The sequence below is a fragment of the Varanus komodoensis genome, unplaced genomic scaffold, assembly GCF_004798865.1.
Source record: "Varanus komodoensis strain SLA01 unplaced genomic scaffold, ASM479886v1 scaffold45, whole genome shotgun sequence".
NCBI lineage: Eukaryota > Metazoa > Chordata > Lepidosauria > Squamata > Varanidae > Varanus > Varanus komodoensis.
The window spans coordinates 1,736,885-1,761,231 of NW_025336011.1; the positions used below are offsets into that span (position 1 = coordinate 1,736,885).

Consider the following 24,347-nt stretch of genomic DNA (forward strand, 5'->3'; position numbering starts at 1 on the left):
TAGTTGCCCATTCAAGACCAAACCACCGCAAAATACTTTGTGTTACACAACAGGGATAGCTTGCAATGATCTATCATGGCTACGGAAATGTACCCTTCAGCTCTCCAGCTACGGCGAGGTCTGCAGCTAAGCCTGGAGGATCAGGGAAGGCTCAGCAGGTGGCAGGAGATGACATCATTCCTGCTAACCAGAAAGTATCAGTGCCTCCATCCCACAAGCCCTGATTCCACTACACCACTGCCCACAACAGGGGCCTCCTTCCCAACAGGGGTGATAAGCACACACGTCCTGGGCAAGCAACCTCTCAAAATGACTCACCCTTCAACAAATCCTGTTATTGAGCACGTCCACTAACCTCGTTCTCAGACGAACTTGCCGACAGGAAAACCTCACAGGCATCAAAGAACTCCGTGTGTGAATCAGAGAGCGACACAATGCTGCAGTTGGACAGCTGCTGCTCCTGATCCTTAACCAAGAGAGCATCCGGCTGTCAGGCAAAGAAAGAAAAGTTTGCCAAAAGATCACACACACAACTGTCATCACGGCTGTTTGAAAAGGAGCGGTGCTCTTGCATGCCTAATTAAATGCATCATTCAGCAGAGCCTACAGTTTTCTTAAAAGCAGTTTTTGGCATTTGCTGGACAACATGGTGGCACACTGAGCTACATTTAAGAATGGCTTGCTTAACCGATAAGAGCTTTGCTTAAATCTGCTGCACTAGCACAACAGCAAACCCGATGCCGGATGCTGAGAGGCTTGGCCTGAAAGCGACAGCCAGTTCCTGACTGTCCTCGGTGTTCAGCACCTTGGATTGCCCTGTCTCTGCACCTGGGGCTTCCACTTGGCTCTCAGCAGGACGGCGTGGCTAGGCCTGCCTTCCATGGATTTGTGTAATTCAACCATCCCTGCTGGACCAGGGCAAGGGGCCCAAAATACAGCACATACTGCACTATAAAGCAATTACTGCTATTAACTAACTCCTAAGAGAAGCATTCAACCATTCAGAATTGGGGGATGGGAACATACATACAAAACTGGGAAATAAATTTTGGGGGAGAAGGAAGGGGAGGATGGGGAATGGGCATTCCCATCTGGAGAAACCTGAAGAGCCAGGTTTTGGGCCTAAGGTTGACCATCTCTGGCAACTGGCTTTTATAAAAACTGCCCCCAAATTCTGGGACATCCTTCCAGCAGAGCATAGGTGGGAATCTTTTTTCCTGAGGGCTGCCCTGCCTTATGGGTAATCTGTGGGGCTCACATGCCAGTGATGGACAAGACTGGGAATGACAGAAACCCAAGTTGGTGGGACTACTTTGCTCTCACCCTGACTTGCTCCCAGCCCCTTCTCTCCCCTCCTTCTCTCTCCCTCTCCATCCCTCTTCTGCCTCATAGAACAAGCTGCTGGCAGGAGGATAGCTTGCTCCTGCCAGAGAACTGAACCAATCACTTGCAGGGGGCTTCCGCCAACACCTTTCCTTTGCTCCACCTGACTTGGCTCCCCACAGTTCCCCCCCCCCACCTGTTCGCTCTTTTCTTCTGGTCCCCCATCCCAGCTCCACACGGAGGTAAGAAAGGTGCTGGTTTCCTCCCTGTAAGTTAGGAAAGGTACCTCTAGGCTTCTTTTTCACAAGCACTGCAAGGCTTATTTTTTAAAGGGGAAGCCTTCTGTGGCTATTCATTTTGATGCTGGATTTTCTTGAGCTGCTGTAACAGTGGTTACGAGACGTAACTACAAATCAGGTTTGATTCTTTACCATGAGCTTAATTATTACATAACTCCCTCCCAGCCTCCAGGGTAGGATGACGGATGACCATTCTGACTTGCATTATCAGGTCAATGTAAGGAAGCACTTCGAACACTTAAGTACCACTATCTGTATTTTTACAATTATCCACTGAAACCAGTTTGAACAACTGTGAAAGGAGTAGGTACATATTTTTAATTAAAAATTCTAAACTTATACTGTATCCCACAGGGTCCAAACACTGTGCTGAAACTCCAAAGAGTATTATTTCTTGTCTGTCCTAAAGGAATGACTTACTTCATCAGGATTGAATGAGGCAAAGGAGTCCAGAGTAGTGTCTGAGGAGATGGAGAGAGAATGGAAGCGGCGGATACATTCAGGATTGTCCAGTGTCTGCAGAGAAGCCTGGAGGGGGACAGGCAGGTACTTGAGACAGTGACAGGGTGGAGATACGTACATAGATGAGGATTCAGCTATCGATAGCTACTAGTCAAGATGGCCATATAGACTGCTTCCGTGATCAGAGGCCCTTTGCCCCGTGAACAGGATCCACAAGGGGTTATGATACCCTGCTCATGAGGTTCCCAGTTGGACACTGGGAAAACAGGAAGCTGGACTGGGTGGACCCCTGGCCTGATCCAGCAGGACTCCCCTTGCATTCTTCAGTGGCAGAACAGGGCTTCATAGATCACAACTGGGCAATGCTCCCCTTCCAAAAGGCGAGGTACCATCATATAGGACAACCAGACAGGCACTTCCTTTGAGCTGAGAGCACTGCATGGAGGAGAGCTGGCTGCATCCACACCATTCCCATAGCACAACCTTATGGTGATGCTCCAAGAGCCTCCGGCACTGCAAAATGGAAGTTGCTACGCCAAGCCAGAAACTGAAACCAGACACTGGAAATTCTGGCAGAGGAAAGCAGTCCCTTACCCCAGCTGCTGAAGTTCTGATGCTGCCCCCATGGCCACCCTGGGCAGAAAGTGTAGCGGGACGCTGTGGGTCCAGCGTTTGCTGCAGTTCCTGCAGACGGTCTCGCTCCGCAGCTAGCACGGCTAACACGCTGCTGAGGGACTCGTGAACTGGCGGATGCAAGACACAAGCAGAAGACATATTCCAGTATTCCCAGGAATCTGCTACTGGGCAAGGGTCCCAGAACCATTAGAAATCCAGCTTTATTAAGAAAGAAGCCAAGGGCTGTGAGCCACACAGAGAGCTCAGATGTGGGCTAGTGTAGTAGCATGCAAATCAAAATAATAATAATATAAGCCTCCATGACTGAAAATAGGCAATGCCCGTTTCAAGAAATGGAGTGGAACAGTGCGTGAAAGAGAGAAGAATCAGGGGACCGGACTTCGATTTCCCTTCCCCCATCCCATACACACCTTTAGAGGTCACAAAGTCTAACTTTCCTTGAAAGATAATTTGGATTACAAGGCCATAAAACAGTGATTTATCCTTGTAAAGAGTACACATGGCTCTGGAAATGGGGAATGTATAAAAAACAAACAAGGACAGAGATTCATAAAACAATATTTCATTCTAACGGCACTTTCTTTCTGGAAAGAGATGGAAAAGAGGGTTTTTCACTCTGCCCATAGAAGAAAGAAATACAGGTAAAAGACACAGTTTTGCAGGTCTAAACAGCCAACTAAAAGTCGCCACAAGCTCACCTTTCTGAGCTAAGATCCAGAAACTTCTCTGCAGCTGGCTGTATTCTGGAGGGACACTAAAAATGGCTTGGTTCTGACAGGATTCCAAATATCTCGAGAGGTTGGGTACAGAGCCATGCAGGCGCCCCACCTGTAGGAGCCAAACACCTGAGTTCAGACACCCAACCGAGGCCCCATCACATCCTTGCTTCCTCCACCTTGCTTAAAATGGCATTCTGTGCTCAACACCATGACAATGCAAAACAGGGTCTCATCCTGCCCCATGTCAGGACACACACCACCAAACCCAAACCAGCTCACCCTGCCAATGGTGTCATCCTTTGCGAAACTCTGAGTGCACCATATCCGAGTAGACCTCTTCCCCTTTCTTGGTCTCTCTGTACCTGCCGAGGTCTGTAAAACCAAGAAATAATCTGCGACCTGAGCTACCGAAGGCCTATTTTGCATTCAAGTACAGAGCGGGAATTCTGCAGTCTGGCAGTTGTTACAAGAGTGGTACAAACCCATGCAAAGCAGCCTAACCAGTGAGGGCTGAGGCTGTGCAAGAGATCCAGAAAGCCAGTGGAAACAATGACCTTCCCATAACATATGAATCAGGAATCTTTGTGCAGAGGGAACCTTGCCCACCCCCAAGTTCATACCTGATTAGAGATAAGAGGGGCAGAAGGAATGCGATGCAGAGATTCCAAACTCTGTAGCATGCGGTTCAGCTCCTGAAGCTTTCCCTGACATTCTGAGAGTTCTGGAGAAAAAAGGAACCAAACATTATCAGAAGAGGTAGGGAACGGTGATGGCAGCTGCATAGGTGATGCCTTCAACAAATCACAATAGGAACACACTAGGAAGTCAGGAGGCAGGTTTTCCTGCTTGATAAGGATGTCAATTGTCTGATCAATCTGCATTTGGAAGAGAACACAAACTACACAGAGGGATCTCTACAGAGCAAGCTGGTGGCCTCCAGAGATCTTCTGGATTTAAACCTCTGAAAGCCAGAGAATATGCAAGTCATAGTTCAAACCATCTGCTCTAGAAGAATGGGATGGATGGATGATTGTAGTGTTGTAAGCTGCCCCGAAGCTTCAGCGAATGGGGCGGCATAAAAATGTTTTAATAAATAAATAAATAAATAAATAAATAAATAAAATGATGGATGGATGGATTTGGACTACAAGCATAGTTTGGAACCAAGCCTGTTCTTTGGCCAGGTTCAACAAAGCCTGAGAAGATAGGAACTGATCACTGGCCACCATCCTGCCTGTCAAAACTTATGGGCAGACAGGACCATACATAATGAGACTCAGAACCAAGTCAGAAAACCACGGTTCAAACCCTTAACCCCAGCTAAGCTCTAAAGCAGAGGTGCTGAACCTCAGGGCCTGACAGCCAACCCTTGGAGTTCCCCAGATGGCCGTGTCCTGAGTTGTAAAGAGTCACCATTCCTTCCCCACACCCCCTGTATCTACAACACCTTCACCTCACCCCTAGCCTGGGGAGTGCTTCTAGTGAGAGAAGAGAGACAAGTTCTGCCCTGTCACTAGATAAAAGGAAAATGGAAATAATGGGAGGAGGAAAGGGTTAACGGGTCACAGCAGGTGCAGACAGAATGAAGGGATAGTGATCCAGGAAGAGCAGGGGCTGGCAAGCAGGTCTGGAGGACAGAACTGGCGAGGGGGGAGGAGGAGCAGCAAGTGGTAAGAAAATGCCCTCTCACCTGCTGAGCACCTATCCAGGCCCTTGCTGTCACTGAGCCAAGAGTTCACCTTATCTCGAGGACCGGCCAATGAAGACAAGGCAGGGGCACTTTCAGATGTCAGAATGCGGTGCCGTGAGCTGCAAGCCTGCTGGCGGGAGACAAGGCAGAAGCTAGAATTCCAGTTGTTCAGCCCCTTTCATAGGCTACAGAAGGGGGTACCCAATTTTTTGGGCCTGTAGGCACATTTGGAAACCTGAGGAAACTGTCAGGAGTACTCCACAGACTGGGAGCCATGAGGTCCCAGCTGCACACAAAGTGGTTGCAAAGGGGACCTGTTTGGTGATGAACGATAAGACAGTGAGTGGAGCTGAGCCCCAGATACCATCACATTGCATACCCACAAGGCACAATGCAAAATCCATTTCAGTGGTGATGCTTAGAGGAGTATATAAAACAACCTCTCCTCCCTTTCTGGTTGTTTCTCACTGCCTCCTTCCTAATCCCCCAAAGCTTACCAATCAGCAGTGGGATTACTTTCGATGTTCAATTTTCTCCAAAAGATGGTTTGAATTGGCTGGCTGCACTGGAAAGCCAAATACTGGCCTCCAGACATACCAGGCCACCCTTCCCTGCCTTTCCTTTCCCATGTGGGGCTCGGAGACATTCTGAGGAAGGGGAAAGGAAGAGGATGGGGCAGCTAATGGCCATTCTTTGCTTTCCATCTCAACTGTAGGGTTAATTCTAGAAAACTCGAATGGTGCATTAGGATCACCAGAGATCCAGCCAGGAATTTTGGCCTTTTATTCAGCAGGAAGACTCTGCTTCTCCTGGAAGTGACTGTATAAAACATGGCAGTTGCTATTGGGCCCTGCCATGGTATAACTTAGCCTCTGACTTACAAAATGTCCCATAAACAGTGGTGTCTGGGAATACACATTTCAGTGGGATTAGTGATGCTCTTGTACAGGCAGCCCGCCCAATTTACCAGCAGAAAATGTCAGATGTCTATAGTGACTGGATTAATCAAATCCACAGGAATTGCAGAGGCTCACTCTGGCCCATATTTAATAAAGGAAGTGCCTTCTGCAACAGCTGGGCATGTCTCATCCTGCTAGGAGAGGGGTGCTCAGGACCAAATCTAGTTTTCCAGGATGCCTCCTGACCTTGGCCTCACCCGCTTTCCACCAACTGCCGATTGCTTGGCTATCCCACCAGGCTTCAGTGCCATTCTCTCCTGATTTTCAACAGCTGACATGCTTCTTCTAAGGCTTGATGGCAGGCAGTATGAGCATTAAGCCAAAATAGGTTGGCATGGGGGCAGGGAGGGGGGGATACCCCTCTTGCCTCTGGCCCCCACACCACTGGAATGTAGCCCCTGGGAACGTCTCCAAAATAGTATCTCCCCCCCCCCCGCCCCCCTCTCCATGAAGAGAACCAACGAGGGACTGGAATACAGCATTCCCTCTGCTCATACACAGATCATCACGCACGCATACATGCAGCCACGGACAAAGCCAGGCAGCCAAACGCCGCCCCACCACCGCTTCTTACATAGCACCAGGAGGTCCCTAATTCACCTGGGCAGGATGGGAGCCTCTCCCGCCATGGCTGCTGGTCAGGTACTGCCTGTGGGAGGTATCGGCTTGGCGGTGTGAACACAGCTTGGCCACCCAGTTATTGAAGAGCTCCTGGGACTTGATCTAGAGTGGATGAAGTGTGGAGAGGGGACATCAGAACATTAAAAGCACAAACTGGGGCAGAGCAAGAGGGCTGGCCCAGGACATTTTGCTGTGTTAGCCAGCAGAGCAAATGGCACCCACTCCCCAAGTCAAAGTGCACTGTATGTAGCATGACCACACCAGAGGCACCAGAGGCAGAAAATCCCATGAGTGCCTCTCCTCGGCAGTAAAAATACAGGCAAAACAGATTCAATATTCAAGCACCGCTGTTCTTTCATGACCCTCAAAATCAGCTTCCTGGTTGTGCCAGAAGGCTGCCCTGTTTTGCCTAATGGTAGGGCAGGCCCTGCCAGGTTGGAGAATGAACTGCCTCCCCACCAAAAAAAAAATAACAATTGGCACTGATATTTGAAACCAGAAGTATTTTTTCTGCCCTCTGCTGGTCAGATTCTAAAGTTCTTGAAATGGATTCATAGGCTCACCTCCAAAAGCAGGTAGGGATTTGAACTCAGCAGATACTCACAGTTAAACCTTGGCAATGAATTTATCAAATATGCCCTGCCAACCTATGTTCAATGACTGCATCTGAATAAGAGAATCTGAGTTTTTACAGTCAAGAAGGGGAGGAGGCATTTGTTAGTCCTTCTTGCTGCAGATTAAAGCCTTTTAAAAACAGAAAGGTGAAGAGGACAACTCAGGTAAGGACTGTTCTAGTGTTGTCCAAGGTCTCTTTACAAAGCCTTCTGGTTCACAGTGGAAGCCAGAAAGACAACACGAAAGCCCCCAAGTGAGGGCCCCCAGCCTTTGGCAAGCATGTATGTCACATATACAGATCCAGCTTTCCACCTTTTGGGGGAAATGTCACAAAAACATGCGCTAAAGCCAGATCCTCAACACAGCAATGGGTATACACTGACCTACCATGGGCGGGGAGGCAGCTTTTTTCACACTTGTCACATTCCTCCCATGAATGGGCCCCTTGTCTTTGTGGCTTGCTTGCAATTTGATTCCTGAGCGCTAAAGCACAGGTCAACAACTCCTCGCCAGGCAAACAAATGGCAGAAGCGGGTCTTCACACATCTTGGCCTGAGCGAGGAAGCTACAGACAATTGCATTCATGTGGCTAAGCGGTGCTCACTGCGTAAGATTTCAGACTAGCGAATGCATGGGGACCTCCTCCTGTCAGATAATAGAAGGATTATTGCCCGCATGACTACTCCGGAAAGCATTTTCTCATTTCCGAGGCTCAGCAACATTTCTTGCAAACAGCACAGCATGTAAGCAAACAGAAACCTGCTTTCTGCTAACATTTTCTGGATCCTTTCCTGGACTTTCGCCGTATGCTTCCTCGCAGCAGCTAAGCTCTTGTATTTCCCAGGCTGGAGGGACTGAGGGCTGAAATCATAGGATGCCTAAGGTGCCAATGAACCCACATTTGTACTCCAGTCTCCCCTGAGCTTTCCCCCTTTCCACATTTCAAACTGCATTTTGTTAAGGCTCCTGGCTCATCCCATCCCCCTCCCAACCTGAGAGAGGTGCCTCTTTGCACCCACTACCTTGAGATGATAAATATTCTCCTCAGTGTCCAGGTCCACACGCTGGGCCTTCTTGTTGACTGACATGACCGACAAGCGGACATCAATGGAACCATGCAGCTTCCCTTTCAAGACCTGGCAGGAAGGAGCCACAGACAGAGTCAAGCTGGGGAATGGAATACCGCCCCTCCCTTTTAACTATGACCTATTAATCGGTGTTTCCCAATTGCCCCCCCCTTGACCACTAGAACTCCTGGACCCCTGGGAACCCCACAACACTGAAATCGCCCAAACTCTCCCTCCTGCTGTACTCACATCTTGGCGTGTGGTGGCGTATTTCAAGATTCCATCTTCCAAAACAAAATAACGCTATAAGAAAGGGACAAAAGGAAGAAGTCACTAATACCCAAGAATAATTGGCTTGTCTAAATCAATTCAAGCAAGCAGGGCATCTGCTGCAGGGATCCATCCCAGGGATTCATACAAAGTTCACTGGCCAGGCCTTAGGATTGCTTGCTCTCCTGAACAATCATGGTGTGATCATACATGTGTGTGATCGTAAAAGGTGGTAGAAGAACCTCGAAAACAGTGGCATGCAACTCCCAACATGCCTCAGCCAGCCATGCTGGGAGTTAGAGCTGAACACAGCTGGAGGGTCCAGGTGGGGAAGGCTGTTCTAAAGAGTCTACTAGCGTGAGAGGGTGGAAATATGGTCTAGTAAGTGATTCATCTTCATTGTAGTTGTCATTGTCATAACTGCTGTTATTAATTGTCCAAGGTGGATCAGGAAGAAAATGCTGCAGCCTGAATTGCTCCCTTTCGGGGTCTGAACCAACCAGCCACACCATCTCCCAGAATGCATCAGTCCATTCTCTCTCTCAGCCTTCCAATAATCCATCTGCATTTTGTGGCCATTGAACTCACCCAGTCTTCATTGGACTGTTCCGAGCAGTTTTTGCTCTTACCTCTCCCGCCCGCAAAGATTTTAACTTCTGCAGATGTCAAGGCTCTGCTGAGGTTAAACACTGACGCTCTCCCTCTTGTTCCTGGGTGGTGCCATTTGGCTAGACAAGTATGGGCTCAAATGTCAGAAAGGGAGAGAATGAAAATCCTTACAGGAACTCTTTGAGGTAGCTCAGCATTATTATCATGCCTATGTTTGCATACTGCAGGAAGGGAGACAGTGGATTGTCGAAGGCCACATAACAAGTTCACAGTTGCAGAGAACATTGAACTGAGTTTGTTCTAGCTTACTCTGTACTCTTTCAACTGATAAACACATCCACAGGGCATCCAAAAGTCACCATACATAGGAAAAAATATAATATTTAATAATATAATAAGAAGAAAACTTTATAAGAGGAGACTTCATGTTTGCTGAAAGAGGTGGCCAACATGCAGAGAATATTTTTAAATATTTTGTAAGATTCTGCAATGTTTATTTTGTAAATAAAGGTACATTTTGCTATATTTTCCCATTTTCCCTATGTATGGTGACTTTTGAGACATCCTGCAGGAAGAGACTAAAACAGCTGAACAATTATATTTTAAAAGAGGGGGAAATGATGTGATGATTAGCCACGAACAATGACTTTTAGGTTCAACATGATTTATCATTAATTTAGGATGAATTGTTTGGCCATAGAACTGTGTATTGGAGGGTGCACTTGTTTCTCAGAGGAAAAGGAACTGTTTGAGAGCATCCTCAAGCCCCTGAAATGGATTTGGCGGTCTGGCAGCGCAGGGGGTCCCCTCAAAGCAGAGCAACCACAGAGGGCCAGCCATTCCACTGGTAAGCCTGCAAACCCAGAGCCCTCACCTTGTGCCAGCCCTTCAGGGGCCATTTTCGCTTCTTTAGCAAGTAGCCCTCTTGCCTCTCAGGCTCCTGGATGACCCCGCTTTGGATCCGCAGCTCATCCACCACCTCCCAGCTTTCTGAACTCTGAGAGCACACAGAAAGGAAAACATCTGTACAGACAAAAGCATTAGCAATAAGGGGAAGACTGTTTTCACCCAAAGTGAAAAAACTCTCGCTGAAGCTTTAGGCTGTGGCTCCAAAGGACCACTAAAACAATGTACCTATTCATTAATGCCAAGACCACCTTTGTCAAACTGTGGCTCTCCAGATGTTTCGGACTATAACTCCCACCTCCTGCCCACCAGCCATGCTGACTGGGGATGATGGAAGCTATGGATTAGAACATCTGGGGGGACACCAGATTGGGAAAGATGGGTCTGACTTTATGTCATACCACCCTCTGATCACAAAGGCCCACACAACACATGCGTCACGGATGCACCTGCACAGCAAACATGTCACTAAGAGAACACCAAATTGCATAACATTTGCACACCACAGTGTGTGCACAAAGGCAAATTTAGAATTAATGACCATAATTTAAAGAGAAATACAATACATTTCACAATAATGAGGAAGGCTGTATCTAGTTGACTTATGTGCCTGCTCAATCCATTGCCCAGAAGCTAATTGCTCCTGGTCAACTTCATGGCCTCTGAGGATGCCTTCAAACAGAGGAGTGCCCTGTGTAAAGCAGGGCTCCCAGCCACCCTACAAAGATGTGTGGGGATTGGTTAGCCAGTGGGAAGAAATCATACCTGCCGAACAATGCTGTGCCTAGATGATACAGTGCTGTTGGACCGGGATGGGGGTGGTACCCTTTTGGGAGAAGAGGGATCTCTCTCATGACTACCCATTCCTGGGAAGGCTGCCTCTCTTGCTGATGTCCCCTCTGGATGCCAAGGAAGCATCACGGATGCACCTTTCGGTCAGCAACTTGCCTTAACCTGCGCAGCATCACATTCAGAGGCTTGGCTGTTAGAAGAGGAAACACAGGCGGACAGGTTGACTAACCAGTAGTGCAGCAGCCTTACAAACTTCCTAGAAGGAAAAGCTAAGAGCAGGGATGCAAGAACGTTCTTAGTCCACGGGTCAAATTCCATTTTGGAGAAATTCTTCTAGGCAGGATCAAAGCAAAAGAGGTGTGGTCAAGATATCAAAAGTACACAAGGAGAGGCCCTTCATCCTCATAGAATGGGGGAAAGGCCAGGAAACCACCAAATGACCAATGGATGAAGAAAGGGTGTAGCTTTGGTGGGGTTCCTCAGAGGTTGGATTTCACCTGAGGCCGTACACACTGTATAAAAGAATCAGGAACTTGCACCAAAGAATGACGACAGACTGGGTGCTTCCAGATGAAGCGGTCCTAGCACTAGCAATCAGGATGTTTTGTTCATTTCTCTATTTTTTTCTCCTTAGCAGATTTTCTGAGCTAAGGAAAAGGCCAGAGGAAGTGGTAAGAAAACACAAGAGGGGCCAGAATAGAAGATGATGTCTGCCCCTCCCCCCCATAAACTTCCAGGAATGAAATGGGCAACGGTGCCATAAAATCCTCATCTGGAAGCATCCCAGGAAGCCCTTGTATCCATCAAGTTATTGACATGAACACAAAACAATGAATACAATTCAAAATTGGTGGTCTTCAGTTTGTACGCCAAAGCTGAATTTGGATATTGGATGTTCATTATTGTTGCTGAAGGCATGGTAGATGATTATTTGTAGAATAAAGCATTTCTTAGCTCATCCACATTTGCACATAATTTCATCTGTACATTATTAAGATTCTTCAAATTGCTGAAAATCTTAGCTTTTTTCCTCCACTTTAAAAAAAGGACTAATATTTAGTCCTCATTGCAGAAAAACTGGAAGACTGTTATGTGCAATTTCTGCAATAGATTAAGGGTATGTGCAGAGGACTAGATGGGCTTGCCAGATATTGCAGAGGGAAAGGGGAAATTAAAATCGCAGTGCTCTCACAACTATCACCTTTCCCACCTCTCCACTGGATACCTAACATTTATTTATTTATTGCATTTATATACCACCCCAATAGCCCAGAGGGCTCTCTGGGTGGTTTACAGACATTAAAACCCCAAGTACAATATCCAGATAAAACACAAGACTCTAAAAAATCTCCCTTAAAAATACAAACAGCAATACCTCTATACAAATTACCTCACAGTATAGCAGCAGCAATACAATATTAAAATATAAATACCTAAAACTTTCCAACTATTAACATGGACCTGCCTCTTCCAACCCCATTTACACAGCCTGTCTTTCCCCCAACTCATCAGCTTGCCTGCCTACACTTTTTCAGTTGCTGCTGCTTTTCTTGCTTTGGATAATCTACTCAGCCGCTCATTTCAATAAACCATAGTTACGATTACACAGTGCAGGTTTTGGATGTGATACTATTTTGCAGCTAATTGTAAATGAAGGGGAAAGATCCTGCTCTACTTGTTGAAGCAGTACTTGAAGGGGAAGCAGGTGAGCCCAAGGCTTGCAGAAGCTCCTTCTTGCAATGAGAAACCATCATTTATTGTTATGGCTGATCACAGCCATATCCCTTTCTTACCTTTTCTCATTCTGCCCTCACCCCCACCCTCCATGGCTTGATTAAGCTCAGGCTAAAGATTTAGCTTCCATACACTTAGCACACTGTAGCTAGCTGCTGCTTTCTTTTAAACTAGGTTTTCAAAAACTGTGGTTCAGAAAATGAATGCAGGATACCAAAAGTTCTATGGCATGAAATAAAGGCAAGGTGGCTTTCCGTCCCATTCAGAAGTTAAGGTGCCAAAGGCAGACTAAGAGCAGGAACAGGGTTCCTGAGGACCTCCTGTGTAATTCTTGCTGGTTGTACATTTCCACATGTCCAGCCTTCCAGGTTAACAGACACTTAAAACATAAAGGAACTTGCCTTAAACTTGCCTGACTCGTGCCCTTTAGATGTACTGGATGTCCTGTGGCTGCCATGGATGAGTAAATTTTGATGACTGGGGCCTCATTAGGTCATTCCACAAAGCCTCATCTCCAAGAGGAGTGCCAAAATCCAAGCAGTTGTGCTGATCCATATCTACAAACCAACTAAAGGAGTTTTCACCTCCTAATAGAACTTAATTGCCTGTTCAGGACGCACTCGGCGTAAGATCCTTCCCGTTACAGGAGGGAACCGTATATTGTTGCTGGAAAATGCATTAGAGGAAATGGAATTCTGGCAGGGTGACAGATGATGCCCTTGTCCCTGTTAATTAAAAAAGAGTGCCAGCACTGTGCCCCTGAGGCCCTGGCCCCACCACCCCACTGGCTATGGGGGTAATCTATGGGGCTAAATCTGAATGACTGGTTGCACTGAGTTGTCATTTCTGCAGCTGATTTGTGCATCAAACCCCAATTTCCACTCACAGATTGTGTTTGCTGGACTGAGACAAATTGCAAAAGGATGCGGTGTTAGGAAACTTTTCTGTATACATCCCCATAGCTACCTTACTTTCCCATATGGCCAGCTCGACACTCACACATTTCTCCTTCTCCTTCTGTCACTACACTGCGCTGCTCCCAATTTCTCCATATATAGCAAAAAGAAGGGGGGGAAACTCTCAGCAACAATCTGGAACTGAACAAACTGAGCAATGATGATGCAAATTAAGCCCGTTTGCAAACATGTTGTATTGATTTGCATAATTGCGTTTGCATGAAGAAAAAGTAAGAGAGGGAGTTGTTTAGCACAGAATGTGAGGCTTCTTCACAACGCAAAAGCAGCAACTCCAGTCATGAGGGAGATGGGAGCAGAAAAGCAGCTTAGCAAGCCCTCCTAGAAAATAAATTCTCACAAATTCTGCCCCAGTGAAACACCCAGTTCCATGGTCAATGTAACTGATCCAGAATTGCAGCATTTCCAAGCATTTGAAAAAGAGGCAGATTTTTGTTAGGGGGATTGCTTTCATTCCCACTATGATACCCATTTTCCAAAACAGATATGGGGTTGTCATCAAAGAAGCAGGATTGCTTTGACAATAACTCTTCCCAACTGGTGACCTGCAGATTTGCTGCTGGACTGTAATCAATGCATTACAGGAAGAGATGCCTTTGAAAACAATTGGTACTTGCTTCCAGTCTGTTCCCTGGCCCAGTTCAAAGTGTTGATATTAACTTTCTAAGCCCTAAAACACTTGGTTCAGGTTACCTGAAGAATTATATTGTCCCACATACTTGTGCCCAGATGCTAAGATAACTTCTAGAAACCTTCCAAGTAGCCTTGCCAACTGTGGAGAGGCAGGTGTTACTGATAAGGCCTTTTCAGTTGGGGCACCCTGGTTATGCAATCTCCCCTCCCCCCCCCCAGAGAGGCTAACCTGGCACCCCCATTATGATCCTTTTTAGTACCAGGTGTCCTCCTTATTCTTCAGGCACTATAGAATAGTAGTAGTGGCAGTTCTTGTTGCTTTTAAATCTATTAAAAATAATATTATATTATCATATATAATAATGATTATATATTGGGAAGGTTGGGGAAGGCTTCTTACAGGCTCCTGAATGTAGGCACAGTTTGGCTTTCTCCTCTACTGTAGGCCAGCCACCTGCACCTCTGACATGAAGCACAGCATACATAAACACACAACATTTGCAGGGGACTGTCAGCACTGGGCTACTTCAGGTAGCTTGGTAGGTCCTGGCCTGCTCACTCATCTGCAGACCTTCTGAGTGGCTGGCTGTAGAGAGCCATCCATTCTTTAACATTTCCTATAATGCTCCACATTACCTCCAGGGCATTTGGGGATGTATAAGTAACAGGCAGCCTGCCAGACCTTGCCACTGCCACCAGCTGAACTTGCCCAAGGGCATTCATCCAGCCCCGCCCCCATAGCTTTTTCTGCTTTTATTGTGTTGCTCTATGCTACCCTTTCATAACCAGCTTCTCCTTGCAATAAGTGGCAATAAGTTATTTTCTCTCTGTGGCTGGTGAGAGTCTAAGCAGGCAGCACACGTTTCAATCAGGGTGGCACAACCTGTGGGATGCATGCAGTCCTCCAGGGTCTCTCCTGCAGCCCTCACAGGTGCCCTGATCTCCCCACAACTGTCAAATTTCCCCCTGCTCTCTCCCCTCATGAGCCCCATACAGATTGCACAATCGAGGCTGCGTTGCTCAAACGTGGCTTAGCTGGACCAAGAAGCCTATGAAGAATCCAGCTAGGTTGGAATCATGCCAGGCCCTGAAGATACTTCACTGAAGAAGCCGCCATGGGATGTTCAGGTCCAATACAGCTTTGCACAAAATGCCCTTTGTAACAGATACCTGGAAAGAGCTGAAGTCAGACCCTAATGGGATGGGAATTTAAATTGCTTTCTCCAAGGAGTGATTTATATAATCATGGATTTTTTACTGCTAAGGTTAGCGGGGATGTTTCCATCTTATGCTATCTCTTCAGCCAGACTGAAGGACGCCGAAAGAGGGAACTGCCAGCTCTGGACAATCTCGGTGTGACAGCTAACAGGTGGGAAAGTTGTCCTTTGGACTGGCAGCTGATATCACCCCCCCCCCAACTTGGGGAGGGGGGGTAAAAAATGAAGGAAGATCATATGTCCCCTGTCAGGTGCTGATCTGGTATGAGGACTTGAACCCTGGGCCCAAGACTGAAGCTCCATCATCGGACAGCTACGTGTTGGTAAAGATTAGAGGAGGGCTAGCTGTGTTGTTGTAGTGCTTGAGAGGTGTGATATGAGTTTGCAGGTGTGGGATCATCTGAGATTCTGTACGTTGTACTTCCTTGCTGCTCTCTATTTGCCTTTTTTCTGTAATCCCTACTCCTTTCTCCCTTTCTTTATATTTTAACAAGGTACTTTCTCCCTCAAACAGTGGGTCTGAGTGAGCCATGATGCCGAATCCGGTGCCTAGCCACAGGGCAGGGGCTAGTTGGGGTGAGGTGCTCCACAGTTAGGGTGGGGGAAAAGAAGGGGCATCCTCTGGCCCACTTTTACACCTTTTCCCCCACTTTCTGTCCCTGGAGTTCCCCTCCTAGGAAGCTTTAAATGAGTCAGAAATATGCAAGCCCAGACCACATGCTCTCTTGCCTGAATTATCCTTGTTTGGGGATTTTTATATCAGGGTCCTGCAAAAACATCCCATGGTCTGCTGAGGAAACAGGGATACGATAGTCACCAGCAAAGCAGCAGTTGTTCAGTTTTCTCATCTCCCACTGGAGTCAATGGGAGAGAAATCATTTGCATTAGGTCAAGGGTTGGTTTAAAGCTGCACCAGTGAGGGGACACGGCCAGGGGCTGAAGAAGTGTAGGATGCATGTGACTGTGGCATCCCTTAACTCCAGTCCTGCTCAGCTATTCTGTAGCAAATCAGCTCCACCGGCGTAACTGGGACGTTTTCCTCCAGTATATTTGCCATGGTGTTGTATATCTGGTGTTTCCACTAGTATAGTGGGATTTCCTCTGTATCCTATTATCACCTTTCAGCAGGCAGATCCTCAAGGCAGGACTGAGCCCTGCATTTACTTTGTAAAATTTAAAAACTCCATTTGTAAACACAGGTGTGTATTCACCGTTTATCCTTTCAAGTAGATCCATTCAAATGAATAGGAATTAAGTAAGACTAACATGTTTTACAACCCAATGTATATATATATTTTTAGAATTATTAAGGTTTATTTTCTTGTAATGTAATTTTTATGGAGAATTCCCATTCATTGCAGACTGGTATCATTTGTTTGCTTGTTTGTCTGTTTAAAGGAAAGAGCTAATGGGGAATGATGGTTAGAGCTGGGCAGGGGAGATCCAGGCTCCCATTTCCTCATGGCCATGAAGCTCACCAGGTTACTATGGACCAGTGATTTTCAGGCTGACTTTCAGCCCAAACCTATTTCACAGAGTTGTTGTGAGGACATGGAGAAGAGGAGGCTCAGTGCATGCTGCTTTGGGCTCTCTGGAGGAAAATGTAGGAAATAAGTAAATGTTTGTTTGTTTGTTTGTTTGTTTATAACATTTCTATGCCGCACCCATCGCTGAAGCCTCGGGGCGACTCACAAGGAAAACATATGCCTTGACATGAAAACTCAGCTCCTAGTACTTCTATAAGCAATTACTTTTTTCATGAAATGCTATGTCACAAACTTATTGAAATAGTGTACACACAGTGTATCCATGGTTACCAAAACAAGGGATCAGGGGCAAGGGAGAATGATGACTCCTGACCACATGCCCTCTTTCATTATGCTGAAGAATCAAAAAAACTGTAACCTCCTACTTTTTATCTTGATGTGCAAACCCAGAATGCTGGGTTGTTGAGAGAGAAACAACACCAAAGAACAACCTAGACTTTCTCCCTTTGAGATGCAGAGTCCTATGTTTGCATGTCATAGACTGCACCCCAGGGATGTAGATTCCCTGGCCTTCTGACCGCACTGGAAGCCCATCGTTCAACACTGGATCAACAAGACAGCTAACAAAATATGTAAAAGCACAGCATATATTTATAAAAGTGGTATCAATAAAAATTCAAAAGCAGAGCAAACAAAATTAAGAGGTGACAGAATGAAAGCATTTTGGTAACACAATTATTCAGTGAAACTCAAAAGCTTTCTGGGATAATTACTTTGCCTGGGACCAAAGGTCCATGAAGACAAGAGACATAAAGAATAAAAACAGAAAGGAAGCTTTACTTCACCAGTGTTGGACAAGCCCAATACCATAGTACAACAGGTTTTCTTCTCTTTCTACCCCACTGTCAATGCTACAAGTGTGCAGCATAATCCTATGGGAAGTGCTCTTGCACAAGCCCTGTTGAGAGGAAAGGGAACTGCACAAGAGCTCAGGTAGCGGCTTGTCAACATTTCATCAGGGTTTGCCTTGCAAAAAAGCACCTGCTGCTGGATCACACATGCATCACTCCTTGACACTCCTTTGAAGTGTGGAATGCCACCATTCAGAATACTCCTTTCTACCCCCTCCCCTAAAACACCCTGCTAGCCTTCTGTAGCCTCTGAGCATACTAAGCCCTTGATGGGGAGCCTGAGAGGTTTTCCCTTGTCCTTAGGACCCCTAGTCCCTAAAATGCTTTGTACTACTGCCAACCTTGGGATTTCCCCAAGCTGTAACTTCCTGCTTTTCCATGGATGTTGCTTCTCACCCCTGAATGCTGGAAACAGAGGCCCTGATCATATTTCTTTCTTTAAGCAGGAGGTTTTTGGATATGAACGCCTATTTGGATATGAACGCCTATTTCAATGTATTTTATCATGTTGTAAGCCGCCCCGAGGTTTCGGCAAGGGGCGGCATAGAAATGTTATAATAATAATAATAATAATAATAATAATAATAATAATAGTAATAATAATAATAATATTTACATGCAGGCTTTTTAGAATCAGCACACAAACAAGCTACAATTGTAAAGAGAACTAAGCACCTGCATGGGGAACGCCCTATTCAGAGGACAGCCAGTCACTTGGAGAGACTTCCAAGCTGCCAACCATCTGTCAATCCCATCCACACAGATTGAGTCACCTGCCTCTGGTGTTAAAAATAGGTTTCAGCTGATTATACAGCAGCTTTTCATTTAAAGAAAAAGAAAAGTTGCTTGCAGTTGTGCCCAGATAGAACAAAGCAACATGTTTCTAAACTCTTGAACAAAATTGCCTTAGAAGAATGCCTCAAAGGCTATTTATTGACAGCAAATTTTCATCCCACTTTTCCTTCATGAAAGTCAAGGTTCTTCCTGCATCTACATTTTGTCTACAATATGATCCTGAGATGAAGCTAAGTCTGAGAGATAGTGTTTGGTTCAAAATCACCCGATAAGAAGCTAAGTGGGACTTTGAACCCAGATCCCTTTAGCTCAAATCTGACACTCTAACCACTACTCTGTGCTGTCCTGAGCACCTTGTTGCTACCAGTTCAGATGATGGAGGTAACTTGTTTGCTCTCTGCTCTTAGAAACAGATGTATTCTGCTGCCTCTGGCTGTGGAGGTTCTATTTTTAGCTAGTATCATTGATACCACCAATACATTTATCTTTCAGGAGTAGGTCTGGCTATGCGTAAAAGAGCAGCCATGTCAATCATGAGAAGTACTGTAATTGTTTAGACAGCCCCTCAAGACAAGAATGAAGCGCTTTGGTGAGCAGGTGGCAGCAAACGGAAGCTGAGGCAAAGACTGACACATGAAAGGTTAACCCAACAACAGTCCAGGATCTTGCACTGAGTACAACTCTAATCATGACCCTTTGGGTGCATTTGCAATACTTGTTTAATCAAAATGCTCACCAGCCTTTGCCATAATTCACTAAGTGACTTTCCTGAGCTTCCAAAGTAAATCAGAGGTGGTAATGGAGGAAATACAACAGGATTACTTTTGTTCTCATGACCTCAGTTATTAAGTTCATGCAACAGACAGACAGACAGCCCAAACATATCCCATTTCACCACTGGAACTGTACACAGGATGCAAAAGTTCTGAGTCTGACATCCACTGGCCTCTGATTGTATGCCACAAAAAGGCCAGTGACATCTTTGGTACTATCAATAAAAACAGAGTTTTAAAGCCTTGGAAAATTACTAGAATTGTCATACTTGGTTACTGGCAAGACTCCATTTAGAATAACAGCACATTCAGTTCTGAGTACCACTGCTCAGGAAAGATATTTGACAATGTTGGAAGGGATTCAGAAGAAAGCTACAAGCAAGAGAAGGAACTGGGTGACCTCAGCCTAGAGAAGGGTTCATCATGAAAGTGTGTGTGTGTGTGCATGCACATGTGTGTGCATGCATATGTGCATGCGTGCGTGAATGTAAATATATAAAAGAGGGACTAGAATGTTCATGATTTTCATATATTTCTAAAGATAAGAGGAACAGTCAGACAAGAGATAATGAGTTTAAACTGCAAAGAAACAAATTACAATTCAACATCACTCCTTCTTAATGGCAAAAGCTAGCAGTGAGCACTGCCGCCATGAGAAAGTGGGGCCACTAAGAAACGAGAGAGAGAGCTATCAACATGCTGAGGGGACAAAAGTGAGCAGAAGTACAAACAATAGTTTTAAATAAAAAGCTAAGGGGATCAACCCCCAACCCACAATCCAGTGATGTCTGATCATGTTCTGCAGCCATGGGATATTGAATGACAGGAAAACAGGACTGTGGGGTGAAATGCCCTGTTTGGAGGGGATAGATGGTTAGAAGCATGAAAGGCATATTCCTGTTAGAAAGGAGGCAACACCACAAAATTCCGCTTGTTATGAATTTGGCAACTCCTGCTTGTTATGAAGAATTACCTAACCGTTATGAGTGATTCGGTAATGAAATAAGGGGCCCAGGGAGTTTAGGAAACTCCTTTTAAAATGTGTAGATGAATACCTCCCTAAAACATTATAGGCATAAAAGATTCTGCCTCAGGGCAGCAAGTTGGAATAAAGCCTGCTTCACATGTGCATGTTCATTGCTTAATGATTGTCACAATAAGTGATGACTTGTGGGTGGGAGAATGTGCCATCACAGAGCTTACTCCTCAGATAAAACATTCATAGCAACCAGTAAGAATTCAAATGCAATGCTTTTCTGTGGAGATAGTCTAGGCATTCATTTTCAGGTCACCAAAGCCTGATTCATAAATCTATGTACATCATTTTATTTCCCTAAACTTCATTGCAATATGTACTATGATGGAGGAACCATAAACACTCTTTCTGTGGCATTCAGCCCATGATAGCCCATACATACATGCATGTCGCTGCTGCATGCTACGATTGTGAAGTATGTGTGAATTTGTCCCAAGTGTACAAAAATCAAGCCTGCATGTACATTTGCAAACCAGCCATTCAGCAGCCTTCAGCTAAGTTCATTTCAAAGCCCGTGTTGTAGGGAATTCCTTTTTATCTGATCACAGGGCCTTCCTTACTCCCATCTTGCTCACACAAACATAGAAAGCTGCCAATCCTGATTTCTTTCCAGCTGTACCTAGAGAAACCAAGAAGTGGGACCGTTCAGCATGCAAATCACATATTGTATCACTGAACTGCAACCCTTTCCTTACCACATTGTCAATTTTCTCATAAGCAGTCACAATTGCTCCTCTTCTATCCCCCTCCTCATTTTTCTCTGTACCATGGGGGCAATCCTCTACCTATCTATGCCATGGAACAAAATTTAACCTGATCTTTCCATCTCTCTTTGCACTCAGTCACCCACAATCCATATTTCTTTCTGAGCAATGGGGCAAAATTCCCTAGCCAACATCAAACCTTCAAGCTTTCCCATATCTTTGCACTGGGGCAAAGGCATCTTCTGATGGCACACCCATACTCATTCTTCTCTCTCTCTCCCTCTGATGGGAAAGCAGAATTCTCAACCTTTGGAAGTTTCATCAGTGCAGATGAACAAGTCAAAATCCACCATCTAATCATTCAGTTTATCTCTCACGAAAGTCAACGTTATTCTTCCTTCCTTCCTTCCTGCACCACCATCTTTGAATGGGGTCCAACTTCTCCCATGGGCCCAACTGCCAACAATTCTCTAAGCTCTACATCCACCTCTGCCTTTACAATGGGCTACACTGCCAGGGGATCATTTCATTCATCCTCCAGTCCTCTGATCTACGGGTTGCATGGGCACTATTTCCATTAATCTATTTCTATTGATGTGGTTCCCATCCCCCAAAAAAGCCATCTTATTTCCACATCAATTTCCTCTGCTTTAGCAACAAATTTTCCTTACCACTTTATTTGACACAGAGATCAACGATGCCCTCCCCTCTCCAAGGTACCTTCGAAAATGGGACAAAATCCCTCCCTCCTACTCTTGACTACCTCGCTCTCCTTCCGAATCTCTTGGCTGTCCTCGCCAGGTTGCAACACTTCCCCTATTAAATATAGAAACAGGCAGCATCACCTTTCACTCCCCATCTGCCAAGTCGACGGGGCAAAGTCCAAAAGGAGCCCTCTTCCCGCAATTAGAGGACGAGGTGCCCAGATAACCTCCCAGACACAGCGCTGAAGACCTGCGCCCCCGTTCCTCATTCCAAGAGTAGGATGGGCTCCTTTCTCCCCGCAACTACCTGCACGCCGCTGCGAGTCTTGCTTTCCTCTGGACTCTCCGTTTTTGCAAACCCTGCAGCAACGGCTACTGTTGCCACTGCAAACCGGAACCAGGAAGCCGCTGCTCAGCTAAGCCGAAAGAAGCCAGCTTGGCCCCTCTCGCATCCGCTTTTGCTGCACTTGACTCGCCTCTGCCGCCAGGCCTCTTGGAGGACTGTCTGGTTCCAGGCGGCTCGAATTTGATTACACTGATATTCCGCCTTTTCTCCCTCTTGCAAGGAACCCAAGGCGGTGCGCGTGCGCATCCTCCGCTCGGTAATGGCCCGCGGGCATGCTTAACGTGGGGATGAGCTTGCATGCCCAGCCGGCATTCCACCCCTAGGTTTTGCTTTCCGAGGGATAAGCTGCTCAGCTTCCACAAAACCATTCCCTATCGATATCTACATGAGAAGGGACTTAGCACTTGAAAAGCCACGCACTAGACTGCCTGACATCAAAGCATGCACGAAAGAAAATAGAGGAGCCCTGCCTAAAGGGAATCTAGTGGCTGCAGGTTTCTTAAAGAGATATACATATACAAATATCATACTCTCCAAGTTATCCCCACAGCAAGCCTGTTGATTAGGACAGGTTCAGTCAGTCAAACCTGGAGAGTCTCATGGCCAAGGAGGACCTATAACCCAGACCTTCTGAGTCCCATCCAACATAAGGATATAAGAACATGAGGAGCATCTGGGAGCAGAGCAAGGGTCCACTCTATTCACACAGGGGCCACCAGTCAGATGCCCGGAGTAGACTGGCAACAACACCCTCCTTATTTTCAGCAGCAAATGATGTACACAGGTTTAACACTTCTGATACTGGAGGTAGCATATAGCCATCAGAACTAGTAGGCATTGATAACCTTACTTGCATAATCCCCTTTTAAAACAGGCCAAATTGGTGAAAGTGAGTTCCATAGTTTAACTATGTCCTATGGGAAGAAATACTTCCTCTGATCTGTCCCAAATCTCTCACCAATCAGCCTCATGGAATGACCTTCATTTCCCTCTAGAACTCTCACCACTACACTACACTGACACTCTGAATGCCAGAAGTCATATTTGACTGCAATCCTATCCCTCCTTCTGCAGAACAGTAGGTCCTTCTGAACACGAGAGCTTACTTCCCAGTTGACTGGGATTTTGCAGCAGTACTTATAACACCAGGGCTGAGTCTAGATAATAATGACTTCAATAAGGCGGCCACTTATTCATTGCCAAAAAGAGAGGTGCTAGGTTTGTATAAAATCTGCATATGCCAATATATATAAATGAATGCACATAAGGAAATTGTAATTTAAATAGATATGCCATGCATCTCACCACTGTAGTGGGGAAGACTCTTATCTAGGTGAGCTGTGTGGCTGTTGTCTATGGTCCAGGTACTGTTGATGGGCAACTTCAAAGCCCCTTATCTCCATTTTATGGTTATCATTCACCTGGACTTGGATAGAACAGCTCTTCAAGTAAAGGTTACAGTCAAATGCAGAACATCCTCAACTATGTCCAGGGCTGTGAACTGCCACTTGTTTTGTTATGGCTATTCAATTCTCAGTGGTTCAAGAACAGTTGGCTGGTATCACAAAATTCATTTTGGGATCACATGAGAGGCAGAAATTAGCTTTGCATTTTGCCAGCTTCTTCTATGTAGTGATCAGCTGAAGGAGAGTAAAAGGGGTGGGCAGACCTCTTCCAACATACCATCCAATAGTCTCCAAGCTTGCTTTTATTCAGCACATTGTTTTTCTAACCATGTTGGCTATGACAAACACGCTTGAAAGTAAGTGGAGGCTCTGATACATCTTTGTGTGTTGGGACTGAGCAGAAATTGCAGTGGACAGCCCACTTTGAAATGCTGGTGCTTACCTTTAACGTCCTGAACAACTTGGAACCCAAGTACCTGGTGGAGCATTGCTTCCCATAGCATCCTGTTTGCACATCATGGCCAACTGGGGATCAGGATACCTGAAAAACTGCCTTTCCCCATTACGCACCTACCTCTTCTTTGAGTCAGAGGCACTTCTTGGAGAACCATCCTCCAAAGAAGTGAGGGAGATGATGAATAGAAGGCCTTCTCGGTGGT

The 24,347-nt window shown here is 45.9% G+C and overlaps 1 protein-coding gene across 6 annotated transcripts in view; it reads right to left on the bottom strand.

Annotated features, from left to right (window-relative positions):
• OSBPL7 (oxysterol binding protein like 7) overlaps nt 1-22,315 on the bottom strand; it is a 37,415-nt gene extending 15,100 nt beyond the window's left edge. For 3 of the 6 annotated variants that reach the window (XR_006416128.1, XR_006416129.1, XM_044444683.1), the window contains exons 1-13: nt 22,244-22,315; nt 10,942-11,158; nt 10,145-10,267; nt 8,641-8,694; nt 8,347-8,460; nt 6,689-6,811; nt 5,130-5,259; nt 4,060-4,160; nt 3,719-3,811; nt 3,419-3,548; nt 2,679-2,827; nt 2,043-2,150; nt 356-487 (exon numbers count right to left, since the gene is read on the bottom strand). Coding sequence is in view for 4 of the 6 variants with exons in the window: in XM_044444683.1 (XP_044300618.1) it covers nt 356-487; nt 2,043-2,150; nt 2,679-2,827; nt 3,419-3,548; nt 3,719-3,811; nt 4,060-4,160; nt 5,130-5,259; nt 6,689-6,811; nt 8,347-8,460; nt 8,641-8,694; nt 10,145-10,267; nt 10,942-11,094 (1,410 nt within the window). In the remaining 2 variants the exon portion in view is untranslated. The remainder of the gene's footprint in view (nt 1-355; nt 488-2,042; nt 2,151-2,678; nt 2,828-3,418; nt 3,549-3,718; nt 3,812-4,059; nt 4,161-5,129; nt 5,260-6,688; nt 6,812-8,346; nt 8,461-8,640; nt 8,695-10,144; nt 10,268-10,941; nt 11,159-22,243) is intronic. The other 3 variants (XM_044444684.1, XM_044444685.1, XM_044444686.1) reach the window with 3 other exon arrangements.
• Between the last annotated feature and the right edge of the window lie 2,032 nt (nt 22,316-24,347).